Below are 21,004 nucleotides of genomic sequence, written 5' to 3'. Positions count from 1 at the left end.
GCTAGAGTAGGGGCCCCTTCTGACTACCCCCCACAACTGGCTTTTCTTACAGTTCTTATCAAATTATATTTCCAAATTGGTTTTCTCAAATTCTCATCCCCCAATATGGTGGATCTAGTATCAGTCCTGTGATAACTCCCTAAGTTGTGGTTCTCTTTGTCCTTATATGTCACCGACAGGGGTTTCTGCTGGGGCTCTCACTGTCCAAATCTATTTTTTTCAGTTGCCTTCACACTCTATTCACCAAGTGTGTGGCTAGTGCCCTGGGTGTGCCAAGGCATACTCATCAAACAACCTCCATTTCCCTGCTGACTCAACTTGCAGTGCAGAAAAAGGAAGTGTGGAATTTAGATTCAGATATAGGCTCTAAACCAGTTTTGCCATTTCAGACTCTGAATTCTGGCACGTTATTACTTCCACTCACAGAGCTTCAGCCTCCTCTTATGTAAAATGGGATAATAATTACTTTATGAAGCTGAAATAATATTAGTAATAAAACAATATTATTACTTATTATGTGTCAAGTATTATGCTAAGCACTTTACACTGATGTCATTTAACCCTCACAGCTCCTTCATAAGGTAGGTTCTACTACTATCTTTATTTTATAGATGAGGAAACCAGCCAGGGAAGCCATTTACTTGCTGAGGCCACTGTGGTAGACCGTGGGTGAGCTAACCCAATGCTCATTCCCAGCCCCCTCTGCTCTTTGACTATTCAGGCTGGCAAAGCTAAAAACTCATTTTTCCAGCCTTCCCAGAACTTAGAATTAGCTAAGTGGCCCAATTCTGACCAACGAGATCTACACAGAAATCTCCTGAGAGAATTGTGGGAAAGCCTTTGCTTTCTTAGTAAAAGGACAAACATTACTGATGTTCCTCTATACTCCCTTTTTCCTCCCTCAATCACAGACATGATACTTACAGCTATAGCAGCCATCTTAGATCAAAAGGGGAAAGCCAACAGGCGCAAAAAAGTACTAAAACTCCCACTCTTGATTTCAGTTTGGGTCATGATCTCACAGTTCGTGGGTTTGAGCCTGCACTGGTCACTGTGCTGACAATGAGGAGCCTGCTTGGGATTCTCTCTCTTCCTTCTCTCTCTCTTCCCCTACCCTGTTTGCTCTCTCCCTCAAAATAAATAAATAAACTTAAAAAAAAAAGGGGGGGGGGAGCCAAAAGAGTCACAGAATACTGGTCCTGAAATCACTGACCTAATAAATCAATGCCATCAGTCATTAACCTCCAGACTTTTCTTTATGTAAGAAAAATATACTTTGTTTAAGCTACAAATAGTCAAGTTTTCCAGTAGCATCTTCAGGTATTTATACTTCAGGCACTTATACTTTGTATAAGTGATATAAAGTAATCAAATGATGGAGCTAAGACTCAAAAATAGGCAGCCTTAACCATTAAGCTATATGAGAAACACTTAGCACTGGACTTCTTAGGGAATGGGTACTCAAATGATGAAATGAGTAAAATAATATCAGTCATTCAGCATTCTTCTTCAAAGTTCCAAGCTCCTCTGGAAACTCAAGGATTGCCAGTAACCTAAAATCATAATGTAGCTGCTCAGGAAGAGACCACCCCTTTGGACACTGTGTCCAGCCCTCTTGTCTGCATTTCTGAATTCAATTCTCCCAGCTCAGGGTCTACCCTAAGGAGGGAAAAGGGAAGGAAGATCTGGAGCCAGGTCTTGGATGCTCACACCTACCTATCTCATGGTACCACAAAGCTTCCAGGCCTCCTACCATGCACACATAAGAGGACAGAGTTCAAGGAACTCAGCATAAACTTACAATCGTGACAGCACCTGTGGTGACAGTGAAAGACAAAATCTTTGGAAGCCAGAGACCTTTGGAGGTAAGAAGTGTGGTTTTGTAGCTTAAACAAAACCACGGACTATTGATTTTTCTGCCTCTTCCTGCTGAGAGCAGTAATAGCAAAAATCTGATTTAGACACTTAAATTCAAGTACCTTCCCCACCAGCAGAGCAATTTTCAAGTAATCACACTTTTGACCTCACCCAACATGAGTCCTTTTAAAGCCAATTTTAGGGACCAATTATTTAGTTCTCCTAACATGTGCAGGGAAAAAGATACGATAGCTGGCTATCATGCTGGAAGCTGTAGTTTCTATTCCCATATCCAGGGTTTAGACTGCCTGTTCAAAGACCTCCCAATCTGTCTGAGAAGGGGCCAGCCACCCTTGTCACAGATGACACATGATCTCTGTTCTAAAGCTGCTGGGAACTCAAAGGGCATTTCTCAGAGAAATTATGGAATTAATGATGGCAAGATTTCTAGATAACCTTAAAGAACTGGGAGAGAAGAGAATGTCATTTATTGAACAGTTACTAGATGGCAGATAGGAGCATCAGAATCATTTAGGGAGCTTGTGAAAATAGCTTGCTGGGAACTACCTCCTGAGTTTCTGATTCCAGAGGTCTGGGGTAGGGCCTAATAATTCTCATCTCTAACAAATTCCTACACCTGGGACTATACTTTGAAGCCACAGAGGTCACAGAGACTTTGGAAACCCACAATTTGGTCCAAACTCTCAACCTTTTTCCACAACACAACTGTGTTCATGATAGCAATGATGAGGGATGGATAGGTACAAAGATGGAGCAGATAGGATGTATATGAGTGTATACTGGGGAAATGGTAAGACAAATAAAAACCAGATAATTCTTAGATACCATTCATGGTAGCTTAGGAGCTGTCAATGGGTTACAGATGAATCGAGACACTGATTCCTTAAGCACATAGGGTGTCTGGGAAGGAAGTAGGGCACAGGAACTCCCTCGTAGCCTTGTCTGTTTATCCAGAGTTCTCTACAAATACCATCATTTTCTGTGTGGAAGTACTGGCTTAGAGCTAACTGTGCATCACTGGTTTAGAGAAGAGTTAAGAGAAAAACATTTATTCTAAACTCTGAGGTCAATTTGCCAGATACTTATGAACCTCTGAAAAGGCTTCATTATTAGAGGCTTGATCATTTGCCATTTAATCATTCAACCAATCAACAGTTTACTTTGTCCTTTTTTTTTTTTAATTTTTTAAACATTTATTTATTTTTGAGAGAGAGAGACAGATAGAGCATGATTCGGGGTGGGGGGCAGAGAGAGGGAGACACAGAATTTAAAGCAGGTACCAGGCTCCGAGCTGTTAGCACAGAGCCTGACGCAGGGCTTGAACCTGCCTACTGCGAGATCATGATCTGGCCAAAGCTGGACACTTAACTGAGTCACCCAGGTGCCCCAAGAGTTTACTTTGAATTAGGCACTATGTTAAGCACTGAGGACACAGTAATTGCCTATGAGAGGAATAAGTGTTCCAGAAATATAAACAATTCTAAGGCAGTAAATAATATAGACAAGTAACTCAGTGATTAAGAGAATGGAATATCCAAACTTAGACTTGATTCTGGCTCCACTACTCTGTGACAGGGACAAGTCTTTCCATCTTCCTTAACTTGTGTCTGTATCAATAAAAACTTTGGAAAATAAAGGTTAACTAAAATAATGATGATACAGTTCTCAAACTGGGCACAGGAACCCCTGTGGGTACTCAACAGTATACTAAAGGGTAAATGAGCAAATATAGTGTACTTTCTTGGTAGGGTAATTATACCAGAGGGTAAACAATTTAAATTATCTGTTGTACAGAAAACAACTATGACTATATAATGGTGACTTAAAACAAAATTCTTATGCAGTTTGAAGATAATGCAGGGGCTTCAAGTAATTTTTAACCTTGGAGATCCGCTCTGGGCTATATTCCCCCACTGATTCAGAGATGAATTTGTTCTCCTCTGATGTCAAGTACACTTGGGTAGGAAAGTTTCCAAAATACTGTGCATGGCCAATAATGGATGACCAACAAACAGCAACCATTATTGGTAATAATAGATAGCTGTTAGTTATTACTAACCCTTCCACAGGAGAAACCAACTTACTCTGTAGTGTCTAGGGTAGATAAAGGTGTCCTTTCTACCCAGGTATCCCTTTTTTCCAAGCTCTGGACTTTTCCAGTTGCTCCCCAGAAACCCTGTGATTCCTTGGGAAGTAGAACTCCCAGGAAGCAGGCCAATTTTGCCCCCATACACCAGGGAGTTCCCTTCAAAAAAGAATTTCAGCACCAGTAAAGTAGCTAGTCTCATCAACCTCCAGGCCTCCCTGGCCTCAGTCTGCTCAAGGAGTTAACCCCCAGGATAAGAACAATCATGGACCCAGCAGCTCACTCCTAATTAGCTTTGTCTCATTTAAAAAGCTCTTACTGATCAATTATCTCCTTAAAGTCTTACAAACAAGTGATAGATAAGGTAGGTATTATTATTCTTACTTTATAGAGGAGGAAACTAAGGTCCTCCAAAATAAAGTGATTTGTTTAAGTTTTCAGTTAGAGACAGAGCCAGGGGTCAAACTCAGGTCTCTGACTTCTAGCAGAGATTCTCCCCACTACATTAAGCAAAAGTCATCATTCCAATGAGAATCTACATAGCACGGCCAAAAATTCAAGTCCTTTATCGATATCTCGCCAATTTTCAGCTGTAGTCACAGCCACAAAATTATATTTTCATTGACTAAGAACCATAAGTAACTAATAGAAAATGAAATTAAATTGCATGAGCTTAATCAGCAGGACAAGGGCCCTAGTGGTGACTATGGTTGTATCCGACCTTTCATAGGAGGACACTTATGAAAAGGCTTTCATGGTTTCCTACTGATCTTGCCCAAGAAGGTCAGGAGCTCTGGGGCAAGAAGCCCTGAGATGATAGAAGGCACAGTCACTATAGGAGAGGGTTCTCAGCTGACTGCATCTTCCCTGTTTCTGAAATCTTCATCAACACCAGGGATTCCAAGAAGGGGCACAGAAAATTTTGTTCAAGAAGCAAAAGAAATAGTTTAAGGGAATGAGCCAGTTGTTTTAATGAAAGAAGGCTAACAAAAATTTATAGATTAATGCCCAGAATGTTAGAGCTGGAAGGCAAATTGCTAAACAACACATCTAAGCCCCTCAGCCTAGATGGGAAGGGAAGGCAAGAGAGATGGGCAGGCCTTGCTCCAGCGTCTTGAGTCATTAGCAGCAGACCTGGAACTCGGCTTCTCTTCGTGCTTTCAGACCTAGTTCCATGCCTGACTTCTCAGAAGCCTTTCCTGACACAACCTCTGCCAGAGTTGTGGCCCCTCCCATATACCCACCAAGTTTTCATAGCAATCTGTACATCTATTTATTAGGTTAGACTCTTGGAACACAATGGCACATCCCTTTGCGACAGCATTTATCTCAGTGTGCTGTAACTGTCTACTTACATGTCTGTCTTTCCCCTTCTTAATCCGTGCTGGTTAAGGTGGGGAGTCAATAGAGGGGCAATACACACAAAAGACACACTGTATGTGTTGTCTTCACAAAGCTGATAATCTCACACTTTGAAGAACAGGGTGTATAAGAGAATTAGAAGGTCAGAATTCATCTTGAGCAGTTCAATTAGCTCCCTACTGTAGCAGCAGAACCCTTTTTGTCAAACAAAACCTCATCAAGAAGCCTAATACATAAAATGGGTATGAACAGATCTCTACCGAAGGGGAAAGGGGCACCCACTTGGCTTACCTTTCCCTTTAACAGCTCCTAAGGCAACCTCCTACTTTTTTGAATGAGGGAAGTGAGCCAAAATAAAGAAACTATTTATGCTAGGTCTTCCCCTCATTCAGCATAAGATAGAGGTCAGAGGAGGATCTTTAAAGCCTGGCAAAACTAATGAAATCCTTTATGACTTTGGAAAAGTCATTTAAACTCCTTGTGTCAGTTTTTTCATCTAGGGTGGGCAAGAAGGACCTTGTCCTCCAAATACAGGGTTTACGAGTTTGCCTTTGATGGCTGAGGGGCTGACACAGAGGCTTGCAGCCATGGTCCAACCTCCCTGGGCTGAAGTTTATTCCAGAGGATTTAAAGAAACAGATGGATAAACAAAATGTGACAGATACATTATATGGAATATTATTCAGTGATAAAAAGGAATGAAATCTCGATACAAGCTACAACATGGATGAACCTTGAAAACATTGTGTTAAATGAAATAAACCAAATAAAAGGACAAATATTATATGATTCCATTTATGTGAAATATTTCAAATAGGCAAATTCATAGAGACAGAGATTTAGAGGTTTCCAAGGGTTAGAGGGAGGGGGGAATGGGGAATTATTATTTCATGGACACAGAGTTTCTGTTTGGGATGATGAAAAAGTCTGGAAATAGTGGAGATGGTCACACAACACTGTAAAGGTACTTAATACCAATAAATTATACACTTAAAAATGGCTAAAATGGTAATTTTTATGTATATTTTGCCACAATAAAGCAAAAAAAAATGTAAGTCTACTTATATTTCGCTTAAGGTGACACTTAAAAGCTACATGACCTTCAGCAAGTTACTTAATAAGCTGAACCTTATTCCCTCATATGTATAAGGATAACAGTTCTCCCTTGTATGGTTATTATGAGAATTGGAGACAATGTCTGTAAAGTGCGTGGCACTGCACTGACAGTCATTAATGGTAATTATTACTATAATAATTATCAACAGCAAGCGTAACATTATAATATAAACATAATGATAAATAACTTAATCCAATGAATATTTAATGAGTAACTAACTGTCTGCTCTGTTCTAGGCACAGAAGGTACATGACTGCTGCTCAAAGAGCTCACAGTCTAGAAAGACATGAAATAAATGAACAACTACAGAAAACAGGAAGCCAAGAAGGAGCAAGGAAATAATAATCCAACACCACCACCAACACTTCTTTCTTTGGGGGAAAAGGTTGATCTTTTCTACAGAAGTGGGAAATCATTTTGTGATCCAGGAAAGTAAATCTGTCATAAGCCAACAGCAAATTAGTTTAAAGTGCATGATTCTTGCCCAGACAAGATTTAATCCATCTGCTTTTTGTGTTGACATCACACATTATGTATCAGAGGCAGACACACTCACTTCTTGTGTTCTCTCCAAAACCCAGAGAGGCTTTGCCTGACAGCTTGGTGGAATAGGAAGAGCCTCGCTGCAATTTACTAACAGCATAAAGTTGCACATATTTATTAACCTGAGTCTTCACCTATAAAATGGATGTTTTAATAAAAATTTCTAGGGGCACCTGGGTGTTTTGACAGCTCAGAGCCTGGAGCCTGTTTCAGATTCTGTCTCCCTCTCTCAGCTCCTCCCCCACTCACACACTGTCTCTCTCTCCCTCTATCTCTAAAATAAACATTAAAAAAAATAAAAAATAAAAATTTCTACCCATAGTACTGTTGTAAGGACTCAATGAAATTACAAATGGTAAAAAGTTTTCTAAGTTGTAAAGTATTGTACCTCTTATTTATTATTATCAGGAGTTTTGTGGGCCCTGTTTTTTCACGCTTCAGAAGATATCTGTCATTGGTGAGTCAATTTTTGTTTTTTTTTTTAATTTTTTTTTTGAATGTTTATTTATTTTTGACAGAGAGAGAGACAGAGCATGAGCGGAGGAGGGGCAGAGAGAAAGGGAGACACAGAATCTGAAGCAGGCTCCAGGCTCTGAGCTGTTAGCACAGAGCCCAACGCGGGGCTCGAACTCACAGACCGCAAGATCATGACCTGAGCCAAACTTGGACACTCAACCGATTGAGCCACTCAGGCGCCCCCAATTTTTGTTTTTAAAAGTCAAATCTGGCTTTGTTACCAAAGAAGCCAAGACCCAAAATGAGCCTGTCCAAGGCTGACTACATAGTTAACATCAGGAGGTTTAAGGACAGCTCTTCCTTGCTAAGAAGCTCAAAGGAATCATCAGACTTCAACTATCATTGTTTGAAAAAAGAAAATTTGCTATAAACCAAGTTTGTTTCCTCTGAAGATCTGTGCTATCTATACAAAACTCATAAGTAGAAAAATCTCCCTATTCCATTTAGTCCATATAGAGGGGTTGACCAGTCACAATAGATTATCCAAATTAAATGTTCTGGGCCTCGGTTCATTCACCTACAAAGCAAGAACAATCTCTTCCACATTGGCTACCTGTCCCAGACTCTCCTTGCCATGACAGAGGGCTACTAACTTCTCTCTTTCTTCTCGTCTTCCCTTCCTTCTTTCAAAATTCACTAAGTCTATTCTGCACTAAGTCACTGTGCCAGGTGCTGGTGATATACACGCACACCTTGGAGATACTGCAGGTTCAGTTCCAGACCACTGCAATAAAGTGAACATTGCAATGAAGTGAGCAAACGAACTTTTCTGTTTCCCAGTGCATATAAAAGTAATGCTTACACTATAGTGTGGTCTATTAAGTGTGCAATAGCATTATGTCTAAAAAAACCAATGTACAAACCTTAATTAAAAATAGTTTATGGCTAAAAAATATAAACCATCATCTAAGCTTTCAGCAAGCTGTAATCACTGATCACAGATCACCATAACAATATAGTAATGGAAAGGTTCGAAATATTTTAAGAATTACCAAAATGTGACACAGAAACATGAAACAAGCAAATGCTAATGGGAAAATGGTGTCAAGACTTGCTTGTCTCAGTGTTGCCACAAACTTTCAGTTTGTAAAAAATGCACTATTTGCGATGCACAATAAAATAAGGTATGCCCATAATGATGACTAATAACAAAACAATGGCTACTAATGTTTTACTACCTAATAAGAGCATAACTGTATGCCAGATGTTTTACACATAAGTGGCTTGGAAATTAAAAAGCAGCATAAGGTGAATAGAAAGAAAACTAGTTTAACTGTCAAAGTTTTGGGTTCTACTTCCAATTTTGGTATCGGTTAGTTCATCTATCTGACTAAAAAATACTTAGTCAATATTCATGGCATGCCAGGGGCTGAGTACTAGGAAGAGAGAGGTAAATCAGATATTGAATTCATGGTGAACTGTAATAGGTGTTGTCCTTAGGCACTTATGAAACCTCAGGTTCCTCACCTGAGAAGAGGATTGGCCCTGATGATCTCTAGTGAAATTATAGCTCTAAATAAAAACATAATACCAGCCACCACTTGGAAAATACAGATACATAGGATGAGCAGGAAATGGGCTGGAGGGATGTGAATGGTCAGGTCATAAAAACCTACTCTTGCAAACTAAGGAGTTTTCAATTCAACCAAAGGACAATGACGTATCATTAAAGGGTTGTAAGTACTAGAGAACCCCGCATCTGTACTGAGTGCAGGGCCTGCTTCCAATTCTCTCTCTGCTCCTTCCCTGTTCATGCTCTCTAAACAAACAAACAAACAAACAAACTTGAGGGGGAAAAAAAGAAGAAGAAATGGGCAAAAGACATGAATAGACATCTTTCCAAAGAAGACAAACAGATGGCTAACAGGCACATGAAAAGATGCTCAACATCACTCATCATCAGGGAAATACAAATCAAAACCACAATGAGATACCACCTCACACCTGTCAGAATGGTTAAAATTAACAACACAGGAAACAACAGATGTTGGGGAAGATGAGAAGAAAGGGGAACACTCTTACACTACTGGGAATGCAAGTGGTGCAGCCACTCTGGAAAATGGTATGGAGGTTCCTCAAAAAGTTACAAATAGAACTAATCTATGATCCAACAATTGCATTACTAGGCATTTACCCAAAGGATACAAAAATACAAATTCGACGGAGTGCCTGGGTGGCTCAGTTGGTTAAGTGGCCAACGTCAGCTCAGGTCATGATCTCACAGTTCCTGAGTTCAAGTCCTGCATCGGGCTCTCTGCTGTCAGCACAGTGCCTGCTTCAGATCCTCTGTCACCCTCTCTCTGTTCCCCAACTTGTTCTCACTCTCTCCCTCTCAAAATAAATAAACTTAAAAAAAAAAAAAAAGAAAAATACAGATTCAAAGGGGTACATGTACTCCAATGTTTATAGCAGCATTATCAACAATAGCCAAACTATGGAAAGAGCCCAAGTGTCCATCGACTGATGAATGGATAAAGAAGATGTGGTATAGGAGGTGCCTGGGTGGCTCAGCAGGTTAAGTGTCCGACCTCCACGGTTTATGAGTTCAAGCCCCATGTCGGGCTCTGTGCTGACAGCTCAGAGCCTGGAGCCTGCTTGGATTCTGTGTGCCTGCTTGGATTCTGTGTGTGTGTGTGTGTGTGTGTGTGTGTGTGTGTGTGTGTGTGTCTGCCCCTCCCCCCACTCATGTCCTCTCTCACTCTCAAAAATAAACATTAAAAATTTTTTTTAAAAAAGATGTGGTATATACAGATATATGTGTGTGTGTGTGTGTGTGTGTGTGTGTGTGTGTGTATACACCCTCTCACACAAATAATGGAATATTACTCAGTCATCAAAAAGAATGAAATCTTGCCATTTGCAATGACATGGATGGAGCTAGAGTATATTATGCTAAGCAAATAAGTCAGTAAGAGAAAGACAAATACCATGATTTCACTCATATGGGAAGGCAGGGGAAAAGGGGGCTACAAAAGACAGAGAACAAACTGAAGGTTGATGGAGGAAGGTGGGTGGGAGATGGGCTAGATGGGTGATGGGTATTAAGGAGGGCACTTGTGACGAACACTGGGTATTACATGTAAATGATGAATCACTAAATTCTACTCCTGAAACTAATACTATACTATATGTTAACCAACTAGAATTTAAATAATTTTGAGAAAAAAAAAATGAAAAGAGTTCTATGTATGGACGGTGCGGATGCTTGCACAATAATCTGAATGTATTTAATGCCACTGAACTGTACACTTAAAAATGTTTAAGATGTCAAATAATTTTATGTTATGTGTATTTTACCACAATTTAAAAAAAAAGACAGGACTTAGTAACTGACTTTAGAAGGCAAAAGAAAAAGCAGTATTAAGAAGGACTCCTATGTTTCTGATTTGAGGGAATAGGTGAATGATGGTACTAATTACAAACTGATAAAAGGAAAAATGCATTATAAGGAAAGATAATAGGCTCAGTTTTAGACATGATGCATCTAAACAAAATAGGAGACATTCATGGAGAAGAGGTTCTGAAGACAGCTAGATAATAAACTGGTCTGAAGCTCAGAAGAGAGGTTTGCTGTAGAGCTAGAGTTTATGAATCATCAGCCTACAGACAGTAGCTGGAACTAAGATGAAAGAGAAAGTGGGCTCTTGGGCAACACCAACTTTTACTGGGTGAGTGGGGAAAGAAAAACTGGAAAGCAGACAGACTCAGGAACAGCCAGAGAAGAAGAAAGGAAAAACAAACAGAAAAATAAACAGAAAGACTATGTTGTAATCAATGAAAAGCAAGGAATGAGAAAACTTCCAGAAGGGAGGAATCTGGAGTTTCAAATGATATAGAAGTGTCAAATTAGAAGAAAGGCTGACAAGGGTCCACTGGATTTAACAACAAGGAGATTACTAGTAACCACAGGGAGAAGAGTTAGTAAGAATTCTTCTTAGAGACCTATTTCAGTCATAGGTGAAAGTAATTAATTGACCTGAGAAGTCTTTCCTGAGTAGACATTCAGTCTGAACATCAGAAGGGAGTTTTGTGGAGTAGTTTTCACCATTTCCTGGGCTCATCTAAGATCCTAATCACTATGATGTCCAAGAGATAGCCAAGTTGGCTAGAGCAGTAAAAGCACTTGCTTTGTAATGCAGAAAATCTGGGGTTTGGGTTCTGCTATACAATGTGACCTTGGGAAGCCTGATCCCAACATTTCATCTGGAAAATAAGGGCTATCTCCCTAGACTTGTTATAAGAAATAAATATGAGGGGGAAAAACCCCACAAAAGGTTCTTTGCAAAGAACAAACTAGTTATAGTTAGTCTTAAAACCTCCATCAAGTGATCCTCACAAAGGAGGGTGAAGGGTGCAGGCCGGGGTCACTGAAGAGAAAGATACTCTTTTTTAGTCTCACTGACATTACAATGATTATTCGTTGTATCTGCACACTGTCAGCTTAATTATCAAGGTCTTCCACCTGAAAAACTGTGTCAAATACAAATATACTTCTTAAATCCAGTTTTTTTTTTTAAGCAAAAAAAGCACTCTAGGAAAAAAAAAACTGAAAAATGACAACGAAGTCTTTGAACAGATCAATTTCCTAGTTTTCCAACCTTGAGAGTCATGTGTTTTGTTGGAGTATTTGAAGTATTTCAATGATAATTGCTGTGAGCTGAAAGCACAAAATTCATTTAGGGCCCAGCACAGGAGTGGGGGAAAGGATATGAGCTGGTATGGACCAGCAGAGGACTGAGAAGTAACCAGGAGAGGATGTAAGATGAAACCTTGATGTTGCTCTGTGGTAAAGAGACAATGAATACACAAACCCGAAACAGGGGGACCCAGTTCCAACATTTCTGCAAAACACTTCTCCATCTTCTCACCTATAAAATTATGGGTTACTTTAAGAGGTCCATCTATTCTCACATTTCAGAATTCTTTCCAATTGGGTTTTGGAAACTTCACTCCAAATCAATGGCTGGCCCTGTTACATTTATTACTCTCTGCTGTCTTGTGAAGAATAAATTCCTAACGGTTTCCCCCCACCCCCGTTGCTTTTTTTCTTTTTCTTTCAGATGATGTACTGAGGCCTAGAAAGTTTAATAATTTATCTGACATCACACAGTTTTTAAATGGTAGAATCAGGTCTAAATCTAAGTCACTCATTCTTTACCCCACATTCTTTCCCCAGTAGAGATATACTTAGTGTTGTGCATTGTAACAACTGTTAACTGAACACCACATTTGAGCCAGCCATGGTGCCTTAGACTTCATAAACATTTTCATGGGCCTGTGAACCAACCATCTGTATAGATCATGACTCTATTTTAGAGTTGAAGAAAATGAGACTGAGAAAAATTAAAGAACTCACCCAAGGTCCTACAGCTAATTAGTGGCAGAGCCTGGAGTCCACCCCAGATCTGATAGATTCCAATATGTGTCCTCTTTTCAGCATCTATTCTAGATCTCTGGTGATGCTTGGACACTCTCAGCATCAGAACATTTTAAGGAAAAGGAAAAGGAAAAGGAAAAGGAAAAGGAAAAGGAAAAGGAAAAGGAAAAGGAAAAGGAAAAGGAAAAGGAAAAGGGAAGGGAAGGGAAGGGAAGGGGAGGGGAGGGGAGGGGAGGGGAGGGAAGGAGAGGGGAAGGGGAGAGGAAGGAAAAGGAGGGAGGGGAGGGGAGAAGAGAGAAGAAGAGAGAAGAAGAGAGGGGAAGGGAAGGGAAGGGAAGGGAAGGGAAGGGAAGGGAAGGGAAGGGAAGAAAAGAAAAGAAAAGAAAAGAAAAGAAAAGAAAAGAAAAGAAAGGAAAAGAAAGGAAAAGAAAGGAAAGGAAGGGAAGGGAAAGGAAAGGAAAGGAAAGGAAAGGAAAGGAAAGGAAAGGAAAGGAAAGGAAAGGAAAGGAGCATGGAGAATTATTTAGGTCTTGTCTACATTGCAAACTTCTGGCAGAGAAATGTTTCTGAGGCCTTTCAGAAAAAGAAATGCCCCATTCTTTAAAGAGCCCCCTAGTATGGTAAATCTATGTGAAGGGTATTTAAGTGTTCACTGTATTTACTATCTTTATTAACTGGCTCAGGCTGCCATAATATAATACCACAAACTGAGCGGCTTTGACATTGATTTCTCGCTCTCTGGAGGATGGAAATATGAGATCAGAATGCCAGCCCAACTGTGTTCTAGTGAAGGTTCTTTTCCTGCCTTGCTAATGACAGCCTTCTTGCTGTGTCCTCACATGGCAGAGAGAGAGTTCTGGTGTCTCTCTTCCTATGAGAGCACTAATCCCATCATGAGGGCCCCATCCTCAGGACTTCAACTAAATCTAATTATCTTGCAAAGGCCCGAACTCCAAATAACATCACAGTGAGAACTAGAGAGAGTGTCAACATATGAATTTGAGGAGACACAAATATTCAGTCTATAACACTACGTTTTAAGTGTTTTAAAGTATATGGACATAGTATATTCTCTGAATTCTCTTTTCCAAGATGCACAAGGAGCTAATTATAATCACTTCACAGGACTGTTTCAAGTATAAAAATATTGTCTGTAAAACACTGAGATCAATTTTTGGCACACAGTAAGTGCTCAGTAAAGGAGTTTAAAAAGGACGTGAAAATACTGTCATTTGACTAGCAGACAACTGTTCACTGAAATATACTGTATTGCTGTATACCATGATTTACAATAGGAAATAAATATTTGGTCTTCATCTTTATTCCTAGTGCAAAGCTCCTAAAACCACTGGAATTTCCTAAGTGATAAGAGCCATAAAGGTATCTTGACATTCAAAATAAACTCCTTTCAACCACATCTGTTTATGTTAATGAGTGACATCTGGAAAGCAATGGGGACAGGTTTGCCAGGGGAACCAAACATGTGATTGGAGAGTTGGAACTTTCAGTCCAACCACCCTGACCTCTGGGGAGAGGAGAGGGGCTGCAGCTTGAATCAATTGCCAATGGCCAATGGTTTAATCAATCATGTCTATGTAATGAAGTCCCCATAGAAGGCAAAAAGGACAAGATCTGGAGAGCTTCCAGGCTGGTGAACACATGGAGGTGCAGGGAGAGTGGCACCCTCTGGAGCTTCCGTGCTCGTTTCTACATTCCGTGCCCTATGCATCTCTTCCATCGGCCTGTTCCTGAGTTATATTCTTTTACCATAAACCAATAATCTAGTGAGTAAACTGGTTTCCTGAGTTCTTGAGCTGCTCTACCAGATTAAATGAACCCAAGGCAGTGGTTGTGGGAACCTCTGATTTACAGGCTATCAGTCAGAAGTACAGGTAACAACTTGGGCGTGCGATTAGCATCTGAAATAAAGACAGTGTTGTGGGATTGAGCCCTCAATCTGTGGAATCTGACACTAACTCCAAGTAGATAGTATCAGAATTGAGTTGAACTGTAGGATACCTGACTGGTATTGGAGAACTGCATGGTGTGAGGAAAAAACCCACACATTAGAACTGATGTCAGAATCATAATTGTGTAGTTATATTTTATTTCCGTCTCAGATTCCACAGAGAATTTCAAATCAGTTTTTCCAATCTCTGTTCCATGTGGCCACTACCCCATTACCTCTGAGGCAGATGAGACCACAATGAACTTGACCTTCCACTTTTGCTTCTACTGCCCTTCACTAGCCTATTCCAAACTGCTGGCCAGAAGCAGGCTTCTAGCCCCTCCAAGGTAAGGCTCCCTAGTCCTAGAAAGTGAAAAAACAACCCTCTCATCTAGCTTATCACTGGGAACAGTAAAAGGAGTACATATTTTAAAACATATCAGCTTACTATAACAGGAAGCACATATACTTCGAAATCATAAAGACCTGATATTTCCTCATCTTTTAGAAGCTATATACACTGGCCAAGTTTTATGACCTGAATTAAACCACCAATTAAACCACCATTAAAAGATGATCCTATGGGGTTTGTGATTAATAAGATTAATTATAGAAAGTACTCAGCATGTGTTTGCCAAATGGTAATACTCTTTAACATAACCATTACTGTTATTAACAATAACAAATGTTTACTCTAATGCATTACATTTGGCATTTGCTTATAAATTATCTTACTTGGGTTTTCTATTTCCAGCACTATGGAGAAGATAACCTGAAAATCTACTTACTACATAACATCTTGAAAAGCTGGATAACAAACACTTCATGTCATATAATAAACATAAGCAGAGTTGAGATTTTAAGAAAGAAAAAGAAATCCCCAGGAGTGAAAAACTGAAGAGGAAACTAACTCTCATAGCTGATGTTGGTCTGGGCAATTACAGGGCTTGCTTTATTTCACCACTGGAGGTGGGAGATGAGGCGTTGGGTCCTGGGAAGGACAACGGAACTCGAATTCCTTCTAAAAAGCTGGGATCTTGGAAGAATCATATTGTCAGTTCAAAAAAAAGGGGGAGTGCCTGGGTGTCTCAGTTGGTTAAGCATTCAACTTCAGCTCTGCTCATGATCTCACGGTTCATGGTTTGTGCCCCATGTCTGGCTCTGTGCTGACAGCTCAGAGTCTAGAGCCTGCTTCAGATTCTGTCTCTCTCTGCCCCTCCCCTGCTCGCACTCTCTCTCTCAAAAATAAATAAACATTTAAAAAAATTAAAAAAAAAACTGACTCAAAAATACAGAGACAATGGAAGCTTAGCTTAAAAAAGAAAGTTTCCTGAAGAATTTGAAACCTTGGCCTATGTGAAGTCTGAACTTACTCTATTTGTGTGGAGTTTATTCTTCCTATGTGGCCTTAGAATCTGCAGCAGAGAAATTAACTTAAAACATAGTTTCAGGCTTAGAAACAAAGACACTCCTCCTTCTTTCCCTTGGGAGGAATACTAATTATTTCACTTAATTTTCACAAGTCCTATGGAGTAAGTATTATTATCTCAGTTTATAAAAGAAATTTAAATTAAGGGAGATTAAGCAAGGTTAAGCTAGGTTAAAGTCACCTAGCTATTATCTAACAGAGCTGGGATCTGAATCTTGTTGTCATTCATTCAAAAAAAAATTTTTTTTAATGTTTATTTATTTTTGAGAGAGACAGAGACAGAATGTGAGTGGGTTAGGGGCAGAGAGAGAGGGAGACACAGAATCCAAAGCAGACTCCAGGCTCTGAGCTGACAGCACAGAGCCCGACGCAGGGCTTGAACTCACGAGCTGTAAGATCATGACCTGAGCCAAAGTCAGATGCTCAACCAACTGAGCCACCCAGGGGCCCCTGGTTGTTGTTCATTCAATCAAAATACATTTACCAAGTTCTAATACTATGTGCCAAGCAGAAACAAGGTCCACTTCCTTCCCAATATATCACACAGCCTAATCTTTTTTGAGCAAATCAATAGATAAATGCAACTGTTTTCTTCTTTCTCAAGTTTAGCAATTCAGTGAGAATGAATGCAGCCAGAATCACAGGAAACCCACAGGATTCCCCTGGGCTCTGTCTGCCAAAGTGGCTCAGTCCTCTCTGCCAAAGAGACTTGGGTTGCTGAGACACTAAACTGGGAAGAAAAAGAGCAACTACTGCTCGGTAGGTCCTGGTTTTGGCATTAATTTCTTAGAGTAAACACACAACAATTTTAGCATATCGTAAATATTTTCAAACAGAAATTTCAAAATATTTACTATTAATGTTAAGTAGGGATAATAAGGCTGTTGTGATAAACATAAACATATGAAATTGAAAGTAATAACAGCTATAGTTATATCAGGCTCAACATCCAACATATTTGAATGTTTTTTTGAGTTGCCTCACATTAAGAAAATCCTGATTTACAAACACAAGTAGCTATGACTATTTGTGTTTCTTTAAAAATTAACATGCATTCTTAGAAGCTTAACACACTGATCATCTTATTTGTATACATACTTTATAAAAATAGTTCTAAATATTTTTAATAAATCAAATCACATTATTTGAGGAATTTCTGAAGCACCTTCCTAGTGTTTTTACAGAGCAAAGTATGGAACAATTAAACAAAGGACACTTAGAGAACCCTCAAGTTTCTGTCTAGGAAGTTAGGATACACAGTAAAGTGCGAAGTTATAAGAAGGAACCAATATATTCCGAAATTCACTGCCAATGACTCTCTTCTGGGACAAAACTCTCTACTCCCTCTTTCACTTCCAATCCTGCCATGAAGACCATTATTAATCTACTTTTTGAGTGTCATTTCCCACTTTTCCCCTTTTCTTTTTTTTTAATAAAGATTTTATTTCTTTTTTTTAAGTAATCTCCTTCCCAGTGTGGGGCTCTAACTCATGACTCTCAGACCAAGAGTTGCATGTTCTTTTGACTGAGCCAGCCAGGCGCTCCCCCACATTTCCCCTTTCCTGCTCTTTACTCCAACTAATCTCAAGTAATGACTGTATGTAATCTGACCATACCTTCTTACGTCCCAATGTGTTTATTCATATTGTTACCTTCACCTTGGATCTATAATCACTGTATTCTTGAAGGCCCATGCTATGCTAAGCACCATGCTGGACAATCTAAATACATTTTCTTATTTATTTCTATTACCATATGTTTTACCCATCTTTATTTATTTGTAAATAATAACATTTTTAAGTGCTTACTTTATGCCAGATATTATATGCTCAGTGCCTTACACTAGTTCATTTAATCCTTATGACAGCCCTAAATCAAAACAGTATCGTACTGACACAAAAGTACACACATAGATCAATGGAATGGAATAGACAGTCCAGAAATAAACCCATGTTTACACGGTTAATTAATCTATGACAACGGAGGCAAGAATATACAATGGAGAAAAGACAGTCTCTTTAATAAATGTAGCTGGGAAACTGGACAGCTACATGCAAAGGAATAAAAGTGGACCACTTTCTTAAGCCATACACAGAAATAAACTCAAAACAGATTAAAGGCCTAAATGTGAGACAGGAAACCATAAAATTCTTAAAAGAAAACATCTCTCTGACACTGGCCATTGCAACATTTTTCTAGGTATGTCTCTTAAGGCAAGGGAAACAAAAGCAAAAATAAATTACTGGGACTACATCAAAACACAAAGCTTTTGCATAGTAAACCATCAACAAAATGGAAAGGCAATCTACTGACTGGAAGAAAATACTTGCAAATGATATACCCAAGAAGGGGTTAATATCCAAACTATATAAATAACTTACATAACCTAACACCAAAAAACCCCCAAATAATCCAATTAAAAATGGGCAAGGGATCTGCATAGACGTTTTTCCAAAGAAGACATATAAATGGCAAAGAGACACATGAAAAGATGCTCAGCATCACTCATCATCAGGGAAATGCAAGTCAAAACCACAATGATATATCACCTCATGCTAAAATCAAAAACACAAAAAAGAACAAGTGTTGGTGAAAAAAAAGGCCCCTTGTGTACTGCTGATGAGAATGCAAACTGGTGCCATCACTATGGAAAACAGTACGGAGGTTCCTCAAAAAATTCAAAACAGAAATAACATATGATGCAGTAATTCCACTACTGTGTATTTACCCAAAGAACACTAATTTGAAAAGATATATGCATCTGTATGTTTACTGGAGCATTTTTTTGCAATAGCCAAATTATAGAAGCAACCTAAGTGTCCACTGACAGATGAATGGATAAAAAAGATGTGGGGCGTGTGTGTGTGTGTGTGTGTGTGTGTGTGTGTGTGTGTGAATGGAGTATCACTCAACCATAAAAAAGAAGATCTTGTCATTTGCAACAACACAGATGAACTTAGAGGGTATTACACTAAAGTGAAGTAAGACAGAGAAAGACAAATACCCCATGGTTTCACTTTGTGTGGAATCTAAAAAATAATTAAACACAACACAAACAGACCTATAAATACAGAGAACAGACTAATGGTTATGGTTGCCAGAGGGGAGTTGGATGGGGGATGCAAAATGGGTGAAGGGGAGTGGGAGATACAGGTTCTAGATATAAAATGAATTAAGTCACAAGGATAAAAGGTACAACATAGGGATAGTCAATGATAATGTAATAGTGTAGTATGGTGACAGATGGTAAGTACATTTGTGGTAAGCACAGCACAACAGATAGACTTGTCCAATCAGTATGCTGCATACCTGAAACTGAAGTAATAGTGTGTGTCAACTATACTTCAATTTAAAAAAACAAACACCTAGAATAAAGAATAAGTGTGAGGAACAAAAAAAAAAAAAAAAAAAAAAAAAAAAAAAGAAAGGAAGGAAGGAAGAAGGTAATATTATAATGGGAATACAAAGGCTCTGGAAGGTTAAAAAAATTTGCCTAAGGCCAAGTATGGGAGAGAATGATTCCAGGAAGAGTGCTCTCTGAGCTCAGAGTGGAGTTCTTAAAGAACAAGGTGATGCTATCAGGGGACAATGGCAGTCCAGACAGAGGGACAACATACACAAAGAGAGAAGTAGGAAACAGCTTGGTATGCAGTTCAGGAAAAAGATCAGCTTTCAGGATCAGCAGACCTGGGCTCAAATATCTATTTTTGGTTTTGTTTTATGGCCTCTTACTGTGACTATGGCTTTCTCAACTGTCAAATGGTGATAAGAAGCTGTACCATGAAAAACCGGTTTAAAATCAAACATGATATGTGAAACTGTGCATCACAGGGCTAGGTCCATGGTAGGTATTCAATAAATGTTACCTCCCTTCCTTTCCCCTAGATGACAATTCAACAATCCTTAGTTGTAAGAATGTCATTTCCATCTCCATTGAACCCCAGACATATCTCTCTTCTACAAGTTCCCAAGCTTTACCAGGGCTTTTGGAGGCACAGTACACCAAAAGTCATTCAGCAAGTTATTTGGTAATGCCCTTAACCACCGTTTTTCAAAATGAGAACTATTTTCACACCACTTACCTGTGTAGGCCATGTTCTTAGGGTTGCCATAAGGAGCCCCAGGCTGCACGGGGCTATAAACAGGGTTCATTGTGGAAGACTGAGGATCCTATACAGAAACAAAGAAAATAGCACTGATTATTGATTGTTCATTTTCCCTGACATCAGTTTCCCTTCTATAATCTTCAACTTATACTCACAGAGAACAACATGGTATAGCAGAAAAGAAGCAAAAAGCCATTTGTTTGTACTTGGCCCTATGCTATACACTTTTCTCCTTATACAAATGAAGATACTGAGAAGCAGAGAGGTGATACAACTTGCCTAATGTCAACCCAGACCTTTTGGCTTTTAGTTCAGAACCAGACCCACTATCCCACAGATGACTCTGCCACTGGTATACTGTGTGGCATTGGCCAAGTCACTTCCCCTCTCCGGACTCTAACATCATGATGTCAAATCAATTAGTTTAGGCTCTCTGAGGTCTTTTCCAATGCTAAGGATGCCAGTCCGGGAGTTGGGTAAGGATGCACTTCTACTGTTCATCAGGGGAGTGTAAGAGCCAAACAATAAATACACAGACTATTAGGAAGAGCAGCAAGTGTCTCACCAACCCTTTGCACCTGCAGAGGACAAGATACCAGTTACTAACAGATTTGGGAAAAATGGAAATTTATCACCACTGAG

General features: G+C 39.4%; 1 protein-coding gene across 7 annotated transcripts in view; it reads right to left on the bottom strand.

Annotated features, from left to right (window-relative positions):
- Positions 1-21,004, bottom strand: part of FAM168A (family with sequence similarity 168 member A) — a 235,585-nt gene that overhangs the window by 40,072 nt on the left and 174,509 nt on the right. For all 7 annotated transcript variants that reach the window (XM_042904870.1, XM_042904869.1, XM_042904868.1 and 4 more), the window contains one exon: positions 20,339-20,426. In XM_042904870.1, the coding sequence (XP_042760804.1) occupies positions 20,339-20,408 (70 nt within the window). In that variant the 5' untranslated portion in view covers positions 20,409-20,426. The remainder of the gene's footprint in view (positions 1-20,338; positions 20,427-21,004) is intronic.

The sequence above is a fragment of the Panthera leo genome, chromosome D1, assembly GCF_018350215.1.
Source record: "Panthera leo isolate Ple1 chromosome D1, P.leo_Ple1_pat1.1, whole genome shotgun sequence".
Taxonomy (NCBI): Eukaryota; Metazoa; Chordata; class Mammalia; order Carnivora; family Felidae; genus Panthera; species Panthera leo.
This window is presented reverse-complemented; position numbering and strand designations above follow the sequence as displayed.